At 59.5% G+C, this 11,528-nt stretch overlaps 1 protein-coding gene across 1 annotated transcript; it reads left to right on the top strand.

The window, feature by feature from the left end:
• The first annotated feature begins 4,768 nt into the window (after nucleotides 1–4,768).
• Nucleotides 4,769–11,528, top strand: BARHL1 (BarH like homeobox 1). The gene is made up of 3 exons (XM_001929435.6): nucleotides 4,769–5,279; nucleotides 9,277–9,499; nucleotides 11,168–11,528. Exons 1-3 carry the CDS (start codon nucleotides 4,814–4,816, stop codon nucleotides 11,460–11,462), a joined length of 984 nt encoding a protein of 327 aa, XP_001929470.1. The 5' UTR covers nucleotides 4,769–4,813; the 3' UTR covers nucleotides 11,463–11,528.

The following is an 11,528-nucleotide window of genomic DNA, read 5'->3' on the forward strand; positions in this document are numbered from 1 at the left end:
AGCCAAGGGCAGAGTCCTCGCCACGACCATGGGAGGTGGGGGACATCACCCCCATCTTACAGCTGAAGAACACACAGCCCAGAAAGGGTCTGCTCGGGGTCCCAGGGCAGGGCTGGGATTCTGGGGAGAGGCAGGGAGGGCCCTGGGTGCAAACATTGTGACTTTCCCCCAAACTCAGTAACCAAGACAATATTTTAATGCAATGTTTTAAAATGTTTATTTTAATGCAATATTTTTGAATCAAAAATGTAAACTCTCTGATGGACCAAAAAGCTGCAGAGTCAATAAAAGCTTGTGTGAGTCACCTCATTTACCTCATCGTGGTCCAAAAGCCCTGGATTCTAGAGCCAGGATTCTAGTCAAGTCTAGCGGATTCTGGAGTTCACATCCTGAACCACCCCACTCCACTGGCCCCGGCTACTCAGAACCTTGAATAATGGCATTCAAGCTACGTTCCTTTATGAACAGAGACGACAGCAGGTCCATTCGCAAAAAGTTTGGACACATCTCCCATGTGTCTCTGTCTGCTAAGCCAGGTAAGCAAAACTGGCCCCAAAAAGGCCTTTTTCACCCTCAGGGCCAGAGGGGGGCGGAGGAGGCGGGTGAGGGGGTGGGGTGGGGGTGGGGTGGCTGGAGGCTGAGTGGCATTCAGTGGAGAGGGAGGTGGGGCTGGGGGAAGGAAGTTGGTAAGAACTGGCTCTGCCAGAGGCCCAGGCACTCCCAGGCCCATTCCTGACCCAAAGCCAAACCCAAACTGAGAGCCCCAGGTGGAGCAGAAAGCAGGCCACTTCCCAGGAGGTGGCCTCTCCCATCCTTGCCTCTCACTGCAAACCTTAATGACTTTGGACCAAGGGAAAGCTGAGGTCCAGGGAACAGAGATGAGCGATGGGGCGGGGGGAAGAGAAGGACCCCAGCCCAGGCCCTGGAGAAGCACAATGGCCCCTTCTCCATAGCTGTTGCTTCGTGAGGGCTTGGTCTGGGCCCTTCTACAGCACTGGGTCCATGGGGAAACTGGAGTTTTAACATAAAGCAATTTCAAAGAACTGGGTGGGTAGGGGCTGGCATCTGAAGTCAGAGGATACAAAGGAAGTGGAAGTGGGGAGGAGGTGTTGGAATCCAGGGAAAAGGGGAGCCCACAACAGGGGCTTGGGTGCTGGGGTGGCAGTTCTGGGCCCTTGGTGAAGACTGGGTGGTCCTAAGAGCCTGGTCCTGGATAGACCTCCTCTCACTTGTCCACTCCCCCCTCCTCAAATCCTCCAAGCCTCCCCACTCCCTGGGCGCTGCCCCCTCATCCTGAAAGACAGCGAAGGTACAGAGGGCTGGGGGCTCAGAGGGGACGGAGGGGGAGAGAGGTCTGCCTCCTGCCGTGTGAATGGAGCTCTCAAAGGTTAAGTCACTTGTCCTGGTTCACACCCAGCTTGGCTCTACCTGTTACCCCTCCAGGACCAACCAGACTCCTTTCGCAAAGGAAGGCACGGATCACCCACCCAGGATCCCCTGGATGCTTAGTAAGATTTCTGGGCTTCCTCCCAGCTAAACAAGGGCCCAGGTGAGCACACACAAATCTCTAAGGATGTGGACAGCCTGAGGTGCAAGAACCGCTTGCGGGAAAAAAGAAAGGAGGCGGCGGGGAAGTGGAGTTAAAAACCCTCAAATAGGAATAAAACAGTGTTAGGGAGAGCTGGCTAAATCCTAGAGGAACTTTCAAACGGAATGAATGGCAAGGCGTGTCTTCTGTCACACTAGACTATGATAATTCAATACTGGTGATAGGATACTAACAACCTGTTAAATATTCTTGGGCTCTAAGAAGCGCAGAGAAGCTGAGTAGGGCCACGGGGAGGTAGGGTTCTGGCCATTCTTTTCCACCTTAAGAGGTTCGCTGCCCACCCCCTACCCCCGGCTCCAGTTCTTGCACCCTCGCAGCGCTGGGTGCCTCCAGAGGCTTCGCTTTCCGCTTTCGCTTTCCCTGGGCTTGGGATCCAAACCCCAGCCTAAGACCCCGAGGTCAGAAAAAGTCCATGTTTCACCAGATGCAAGTCTGCCTAGAGCTGGGGGGAGCTGGGGCCGCCAGCGGTCAGAGCACGACCGGACTTGTTTGCAGCATCGCTGATTCCGCGGATCCCGGCCCCGGCTGTTCTGAGCTCCAGCCGCCCGGGATGACGGTCCCGTGGACCCAAGCTGGGACCTTGGGGGTCTCAGGAAGATGGGTTCTTCCCGAGATGCGAGCAGGGATGGGGTGAGGGAGGGGAGCGGGGTCTCCGGAGGCGTCCAGAGCAGGAACGAGGCCCAAGTTGAGAGCTGGCCGGGAAGGGCGAGGGCAGCCCAGGGTCCTCGTGATTTATGCTCCCCTCCCCGTCTACCAAACGAAAATCAAAGACCGGCCGGCTCAGCCCCGCCGCGGGAGGCGCCCACTGCGGAGGCCGCTGGGCCAGGGCGGGGGCCTGTCGGCTCGCGGCCCCTCGGCGCCCGCCCTCCCGCCTCCCCGACAGCTTGCAGCCGAGCCGGGCCCGCCGTCCCCGGGGAGCTGCCCGTCCTAGCCCCCAGCCCGGCCGCCGGCGGGGCCGCTTCCAATCTGCCGGCGGGGCCTCTTCCAATCCAGGGGGAGAGCGCGGGCATCTGGGCGAGAGGCCACCAGCGACCTCGCCCGAGGGAGAAGAAAGTTTCTGCTCTGCCCAGCTGCGCGGGGCTTCCCGGGCCGGGTCTCGGGTTTGAGGGGATTCGGGCGCCTCACTATTCCGATCTCAAGTGCTGATCCCCATGTGGGCCCGGGCGTTTTCTGGGGGCCCAGGAGGAGGGGGCCGGGAGTGCTTGGGCCTGCCAGGAAAGGCCGCGGCTCCGGGTGCCGGGAGGGCGAGGGGCGCCCCAGGCCCACGGGGCCGGCTCCGGGCGCACGGGCTCGGCTCCCTCCGCCCTTTGAGCGCCGATCCAGGTCGCCATCCCGGGGGTAGTGCGGGGAGGATCCAGGCCCCAGACGCGCCTCAGATCTGCCCGCAGCCCAGGGCCCCCGGCGGACACCGGAGGCGGAATCCTGAAAGGCGCGGGACTCCAGCACTGTGGCGGAGTTGGGGAGGGGCTGGGGGAGTGAGGCATTCACATTGAAAAGACTGTGTTACCACCGCTGCTTTGAAAGCAAATCTGCGGGCGAGCTTCGGCTCCGCGCAAAACGAGAAGCCGTTCGCGGACGTCTACACTCGCGCTCGGAAGCGCTCTCGTGTTCCTGTTCAGAGGCAGGGAAACACGCGACCCCGGACACGCTCTGCAGGAGAGGCTCTCGGCTGGGCTGGGTCCGTTGCGTTGCCTTCCCTCGGCCACACGGATTTCTCGGCGTCCCCCTAGCATCTCTCCACATTCTCCACCCTCGCCCCACGAGGAAGCCACCATTCCGGCTCCTTCTAGGAGCAAACGCCAGGCTTTCCCCACCCCTTCAGGCCCGCAGGGTCCAAAGAGGTCAGGGAGAGGGCTGCAAATTTTCCTACGCGGAAAAAACATTTAGAACCCAACGGAAACAATGTAACCAATAAACACCTCTTCTCCACAATACAGTTCTTTTTCTGCTGGGTTGCGTCCCTTCCTCTTGCTGGAGGAAGAAGAAACAGCGGGGTTGGGGGGGGGCGGAGGTAAGGAGGGAGCAGAAAAGGGAGTCTGTGACACCCCGGCGGATGAATAATTTGAATAACTGTGGGAAAGTGTAGGAGAAAACTTCAAAAACCGCACAGCCCAACCCAACGGCAGTGGCAGTCGGGCTCCGGACCCTCCCCACCAGCCTGTACCCCCCTCGGCTAATCACCTCGTTAGGAGCCTCATCACCGGCCTAATGAAAGCAAACCGTGTGGAAATCGCCGGTAAACAGTTGGGTCTGTGCTGTAATTAATTCAGTGTCTCTTTTAATCAAACTGAAAGGAATCGGGCAGCGGCTTGCGGAGCCGTGACATCACCCCCAAAATCGGCCGGAGCCAATCAGCGTCATCACTCCGGGGACACGTGGGCGAGTCCCCTTTAAAACACACACACACACACACACACACACACACACACACACAACATAACGAAAAAAAAAAAGAAACAAAAAAAAAAAAATACCCCAGCCCCAAAGTAAAAGTGACACAAGTTCATTTTTTAAAGGAAGGGGGGAGGCGAAGGCGCGCGCGGAGGAAGGGCTGAGAGCGGCAACCTTGGAGCCCGGAGGCGCTGTCCACGGTGCTGACGGGCCCCCGGAGCGGTGAGAGCGCGGAGAGAGGACCTTCGCGGCCAGGTGGAGCGTCATGCGCCGGGGGCCGCCGCCGCCGCCGCTCTCCGCGGTGCTGACGCCGCCAGGTGCGCTCCGTTCTGCCGGCTGGTAGCGCCGCTCGGGCCCGCTGCTCTCCGCGGTGCTGACCCTGCCGCCCTCGGCCACCGCTCGCCTGGAGGAAGCGCGCGGTTTGGACTTTTTAAAAGCCCTTCTTTATTTAGATTCCAACATCCTCGCCTCTCTTCTGTGCCAAAGGGGAGCTCAGGCCGTCCGTCTCCCCCTTTGCTCTCCCCAACTTGGCGCACCCTCCCTCCCATTTCTCCCTGACACTCCCACCACCCCCCCTCGGCTCGGCGGCTCGGCGCGATGCTGCAGAAGACGCGCTGAGCCCTTTTGGATCTAATGCGCAGAGGAGGTTGGCCCAGAGCTCCCAGGCTCCCCCAAGGCTGAACTCCGTCCAAGGTGCCCGCAGGCTCCCTGCCCGCCTTCCCCATGCCAGCCCGCAGCTAGGGGCAGGGGCAGCGGCGGCTGGGGTTGGGGGTGGGTGGGGAGCTTTTGGGGAGGACAGGTCGCAGCTTGGCTATGGAAGGCTCCAATGGCTTTGGGATCGACTCCATTCTCTCCCACCGAGCGGGCAGCCCCGCCCTTCCCAAGGGGGACCCCTTGCTCGGGGACTGCCGCTCGCCCTTGGAGCTGAGTCCGCGCTCGGAGAGCAGCAGCGATTGCTCTTCACCAGCCTCGCCAGGAAGGGACTGTCTGGAGACGGTGGCCCCACGGCCTGGCGGGGCATCGGGCCCAGGTTTGGACTCCCACCTGCAGCCTGGGCAGCTCTCGGCCCCAGCCCAGTCTCGCACCGTGACCTCCTCCTTTCTGATCAGGGACATCCTTGCTGACTGCAAACCACTCGCGGCCTGTGCACCCTACTCTAGCAGCGGGCAGCCGGCCGCTCCTGAGCCTGGGGGCCGTCTTACGGCCAAGGCCGGGGAGGACTTTAGAGACAAGCTGGACAAAAGTGGCAGCAACGCCTCATCGGACTCCGAGTATAAAGGTAAGAAAACAGGAGGTGAAAACTTGGGGGGATGCTATATGTCTGAACGCTGATGTTAAAACTGAAGTGCGCACACACACACACACGCACACACACACACGGGGACAGACACATGTTCACCCGGAGCTCCCTCCAGGGCCCAGGCTGAGCAGTCGGTCTCGTCTGAGCCTTTCAGCAGGCCCGTGGTTATTCTTTTGAGCAACAAAGACTCCAGCGGAGAGTGAGGAGAGGGACATCGTGTGTTCCAGGAGAGGCTCCCCAAAATGCACGAAGCCAACTTTCCAAACTTCGATTGAGACCATCCAACCTGCCGGTGGGCAGGAGCACATTCCTATCAGGCCAGCGGCTCTCTGGGAAAAGACCTTGCAGAAACAACAGAAGACCCAAAGAGTTTTGCTTGAATGCTCTTTTATGAGAGTGAAAACCTAGTAGGGATTTCCAGCTGAAGCCCTGAGAACGGTCAGAATTTTCCATCCTTTCATTTGAATTTCCAGATGGGTAGGGGAATTGAGCTTTCCCTCCCGCTGGGCCCGGTGTGATCCGGGCCCAGGGAATCATGCAGAAGAAACACTCACTTCAAAGCAGAAACAGCAGCCAGGCGGCTGGCCGGCTGGGAGCAGATTGAGGTCTAGTTCAGAAGCGAGGCCTCTGCACCCATCCAACTGCTCACACGGGACTTGATTCTAAGTGCCCTGTGCAATCATCTTCAGGTTGTGGGGGGGGGGGCACCCAGAGAGTCTCCAGTGCCCAGCCCACACCGGGGTTGCTGCCCCTTGGCGGTCCTTTGGTCCTTCTCACCTCCGAGAGTCTCTGCTGTTGCTGCTCCCTTGCCGTCCTGTCTTAATCAGAGATTAAGACCAACGGGGAAAGGAGGAAGAAAGGGAGAAAGGCAGGGAAGGAGAGCAAAAGTTGCCCCATTGCGTTTCGCGCCCCTGGCCCCTGCCTTGACTTTAGCTCTTGGTGAGACCAAAGGCGCCACGCTCTTTCTTGGGAAGATCTCAGGAGGCAGGAAGGGAAGGAGCATCAGGGCTGCAGGGAGAAGGCCCCAGGTCCCCATCCCGCAGAAAACCAGGGGCTGGCAGAGGCTGCGCAGCGCTCTTTCAGCCTTCTAATTAATTCCCAGGACCTTTCCATGGCATAAAACTTTGCTGTAAAGGCAACTTCGTTATTGTCTTGGGGGACCCTATACCGCCTGGTCCGCATTTGCACGAAGTCTTCACAAAAATTTAGGAACGCTCACTGAACACTCTCCTGTCAACGGAGGCTTCCTTTGTGGACACGCCCTGACCTCGGACTCAAATCAGTTTGGGGCCCCATGTCACACCTCACGTCCCCACACCGCAGGGCAGGGCCTCTCCCTCAGCCTCCCTGGGCCTAGAAAATGGGCAGGTCGGGCTGGAGCAGCCCGGAAGGAGGTTCAGAGGCTTGCGACCCAGCGAACCTTCCTCTTCTCCTCCGGGGCCTGTTTAGAGAGGTGAGAAAAACTTGCCCTGGAGAAAGAGAGCCGGGAGCGGGGGAGGGGGCACGGGAGGCCAGTAAATATATATATTTACAACATCATGTTTTATTCTTTATACTTCCCAGCAGCAACACCCCAGTTTCATGGTTAGAGGAAGAGGCAAGGCTCGCCAGTATCGCATCCTAACGTCTGGTGCTGGTGCTGGTCAAAGAGTTTGGCTCTTGGCTCCTTTTACTTATTTATTTATTTATTTTCTTGCCCGTAGGTAGGTGGGATTTGGAGGAGAGGTTTCATTTCAGATAATTGGAATATCAATTTTCTTCTCTTGTTCTTGATGAGAATCTGATCAGGGAGGTGACGAAGGCCGGCCGTCCACAGGGCACTTAAATAGGTTTGGAGCTGAGGAGGGTGGAAGGTCTCTCCCCACCCCTGGGCACCGCCGCTTTTGCACCAACAAAGCCCCGGGTGAGGAGGGAGAGGGAATACCGCCGCCACCGCCACCGCTGCCCAGACAGTGTCTGGAGCCTTTCTCGAAGGTGGAGCCGAGGTAGGCAGGTAGGCGAGCTTGCCGAGAGACAGACACGCCGGGCTGGGCATCTAAGCAATTCCCCAGTCCACCCAGTGTGCTCAGAACCATTTCCTTCAAGGAGGGTGAGGAAGCGAGGTCAATGCCACCGCCTTCCTGAGTTCCTGGTATCAAAGGTCCCTCGGCATAACATTTAAAGAAGCTGACGCCGGGCTTTGAAGGAAGGCGGTCTGCCGTGCGGTCTTGCCTGCTAGAGCCGATATCCGGAGAAACAGAGAAACGGAAACTGGCGCTTTGCACCCAGCAGGCAGGGTCGGGGGCCGGCGGCGGTGGTGGTGGGGGGGGGCGGGCCTGGAACCCAGAGATGTGGAGCTCTGGGCTGAGCGGCAACGACAAGTGTGTCTGCCGGCTCCAGCCTGTACTGGAGAGAGATGAAAGAAAAAGCCCCTGGAACCAGTCTGTTCTTCCCAACATGGCAAATTCAACCTCCAGCCCACCCCACCTTGGAGCTGGGCCCCAGGAAGTGGGGGCTTTTTGGAAATACAGTCATTCCGGGGAATGAGGTCCCAAAGTAAAATTTCTGCAATATCAAGTTTGAGGTTTGGATAATTGTTTCCTTCAACTTGTTTAAACTTCCACCTGCCAGGCATAGACAGAACTCAAGTTCCCCCAGCCCAATCCAGCCCCATCTCCTAAGGGAGCCGAGCCCCTAGGTGGCCCGAGTCCAGGAGGCAGACAGAGGCTGCAGGCTGCTCCGGAGGAGGCAGGCTGGAGGCACGGCCCCGGCTTCTCACCAGCGTGCACTCTCCAGGCTCTCCCGCCTGCCTGGGTGCAGCTGGTGTCCAGCGCCCTCCTGGTCTCGAACCGATGCCTATCCGGCTGAAAAGTCTTGTTCCCTAGTGGCTCAATTAACTGGATTATTGTTTCCTACAGAGAGAAATCAACTCGCATTCAGCTGAACCCTGTCACTGCCAACGCCATGCTCAATGAAACTCACCATAAAGGAAAATAGAGAAAAAAAAAAAAAGAGAGAAGGGAAGCCCTGGCCTCCCACTGCCCATTTTGGGGAGGTGGTCTCTAGTTGTATCATCACTTTAGGGAGAGGAGGAGGGTGGCCACTGAGCTTGTTTGATCAAACATGAATTTTCTGTGCAGTCAATCCCAAAGGCAAGTGTTTGGGGAAAAAAAGAATACACCTTGTCGGGTCCCATCCTTGGGATTCAGGGGCCGAGACCCTGCTGGGGTGTCCCGCCCGAGGTGGGAAACACACGACAGCCACAGCAGGCATCCTACTGGCAAGGAAACGCGGACCTCAGCGACGCGAGTGTCCGAGGGGCAAAGGCGGCGGCGCTTATTTTTCCAAGTGCTTCGTGCTTCCAGATCTCGGCACCTGGTGATTAGCCTTCCGCGCTGAGAGCTTTCTTTTTGTAGTTTAAGAAACTGGAAACCATCACTAGAGATTTGCAGGATGTGGGTACGATTATTTGTTCTTCGGGACCACGATCCGCTCCGGGGCAAATGGGTTTTTGTCCCTCCACACGGGCCTTCTCCCCCCCAGACTCTGGCCCTCAGCTTCCTCCCTTCTTGGTCTGGATGAAGCCAGAGAACCGGGACACGGATGTGTAGCAGAGTTCTGCACCCCTGCGCACGCCCCTGCACAGCCCACCTGGCCAGAACCCCGGGATCCCCTCCCCTTTCTTCCCCTCCCCTGGCGGTCCGCGAGCCCATCTGTTAATCCCTCCAGGGAGCGCCAGCGGAACGCGGGAGCCGGGTTGAATTCTCTCTCGGCTGTGGGTACTTCTCCCTGGAGGTGCCCATCCTCCTTGCTCGGGGGGCTCAGAGGTCCCAGCCCTGAGTGGCTTTGCCACAGCCCCACAGGCTTGAGTGTGGCGGGGCCACCCGCCGATGCTGGGAGCTGCCTTTACACCAACGAATGCGCAACGGGCCAGCGGCCGGCTGGGCTGGGAGGGTAGAGAGAGGCCGAGGCCTGACGCGCAGCTGTGTCTCCGCAGTGAAGGAGGAGGGTGACCGTGAGATCTCCAGCTCCAGGGACAGCCCCCCGGTGCGCCTGAAAAAGCCACGCAAGGCGCGCACGGCCTTCACAGACCATCAGCTGGCGCAGCTGGAGCGCAGCTTTGAGCGGCAGAAGTACCTGAGCGTGCAGGACCGCATGGAGCTCGCAGCCTCGCTCAACCTCACCGACACGCAGGTCAAGACCTGGTACCAGAACCGCAGGTGCGCGTGCGTGCGCGTGGTGTGGGGTGGGCAGGGCCCCCTCCTTACTCCTCCCTGCCCCTCCATAGGACCCACTAGTACTCCATCTGAGGCTCTAAGGGAGGGCCCCTGAGCCCGTTGTGTTCCCACTTTTCCCATTCTATAAAAGTAGGGAATGTGGAGGAAACTGAGGTTTTAGGGAGAGAAGGATTTGCCTACAGTCCACAGGGAGGGAGGGAGACGGGACTGGACTCAGTCGCCAGTGCTCAGTTACCTCCAGGACAGGTGGACACACACACACACACACACACACACACACACACACGTGGGCCACTGGAGACCCAAGGCTTGCCCACACTAGCCACATCCTACCCCCCCAATGCCCCGCATCCAGCCCAGGCAGCAGCTGGAGGGCGGGTGGCTAGGGGGTGCCTCCAGCTCTCCTGGGATTCCTCTGGCCTCTTCAGCTTTTCTAGTCCCCACAATCCAAGGAGGGAGGGGGCCAGCCCTAGTTCCTTGGGGACTGGGTGACGGGGCAATTGGTGTTGGGCACTGGCCTCGAACTCCGCGTTTCCTAATCTCCCTTCCCAATGCATTCACAGGATGAAGATAAGCACGTACACAACGGCTCTCACATCCAGCCAGACATGCAACCCAGTCACCCACTCACATCGACACCACTCACACGGTAGTACAAACACCCGCAGTCCTCCACACACGCTTAGCAGAGGCCGGAATGGTGCTTTCCATAAACAAGCCTCGGAACACGCTGCGCCATTAATAATAAATACCGGTTACTGCTCCAGGCATCAATAATTAAGGCCCGTTACAGTAATTACACAATTATGATGATGATGAATAATTCAGGCAGGGAAACGGGGTTGGTGTGACTCAGTCCCACTCAGTGGGGCTGCCTCGCCGGCCAGGTGCACCCAGGAGTCTGGCCGCAGCCCTGGCGGCCAGTGTGGCCTCAGCTTTCTTGCCTTCCCCAAGGCCTAGCCGACACCCTGCTGCGGCGTTCCAGCCTGGGGATCCGGGGCTCGCCCCCAGCCTCGGACTGCGTGCGTGCTCTCTGTGCTCAGAGTACAGCGAGGGCGGCCAGTGTGGTGGAGAGGGTGTGAGCTACAGCCTGCAAGCTACGGCAGAAGAGCTGACAACCAGGGTGCCCCAGTGGTCCTGGACGCTGCCGGGCTGTGAGGCCTAGGGGAGGATCAACCTCGCCCCCTCCACAGATGTCAGACTGAGCCCGACCCCAGAGCCCTGGCCATCCTCTCCAGGGTGCCCACGCCTTGCCAAGGCCTCCCTGGGGATGAAGGCATAGGAGGAGCTTCCCAATCCCGGCTCCAGGGGCACAGCCTGCAATCCCCGGAGCAGTGCGGGCGAGGTCAGACCCCAGGCTTTGGGGTAAGACACTTCCGCTTAGATCCTGGGGTCTCCTCTTTTAGGCCATCCTGAAAACTGGGCCAGGCCTCAGTTTTCTTATCTGTGAACAGGGATAACAGCCATGGAAGGCCGGTGGAAGATGAAGGAGCCGATGGATGCAGGCCGCACGGAGAGTGGGCCTGGCGCCTTATTTACTAACGAAGGAGTGTGACCGCTCTTGGGCTCTGAGGCAGGGGCCGGTGAGGGGCAGGGGTCTCCGGAAGCCACGGTTTTGATCCCGCCTTCCGCGTTTATTTTGGTCCCTAGGACTAAGTGGAAGAGACAGACGGCCGTCGGGCTGGAGCTGCTGGCGGAGGCAGGCAATTACTCGGCGCTCCAGCGGATGTTCCCGTCGCCTTACTTCTACCCGCAGAGTCTAGTTTCCAATCTGGATCCCGGCGCCGCACTGTATCTGTACCGCGGGCCCAGCGCGCCGCCGCCCGCCCTGCAGAGACCTCTGGTGCCCCGCATCCTCATCCACGGACTCCAGGGCGCCAGCGAGCCGCCCCCGCCGCTGCCCCCGCTGGCCGGCGTCCTCCCGCGCGCCGCGCAGCCTCGGTGAAGCGCCCGCCCGGCGGCCCGCAGCGCCCGCGCCCGCGCCCGGGGGCTCCGCGCTCGCCGCTTCCGC

This window comes from Sus scrofa, chromosome 1 (genome assembly GCF_054392235.1).
Source record: "Sus scrofa isolate SSC_HxYL_T2T_F1_AM1 chromosome 1, Sscrofa_HxYL_maternal_Yorkshire_Landrace_v2.0, whole genome shotgun sequence".
In the NCBI taxonomy this organism is placed as follows: domain Eukaryota; kingdom Metazoa; phylum Chordata; class Mammalia; order Artiodactyla; family Suidae; genus Sus; species Sus scrofa.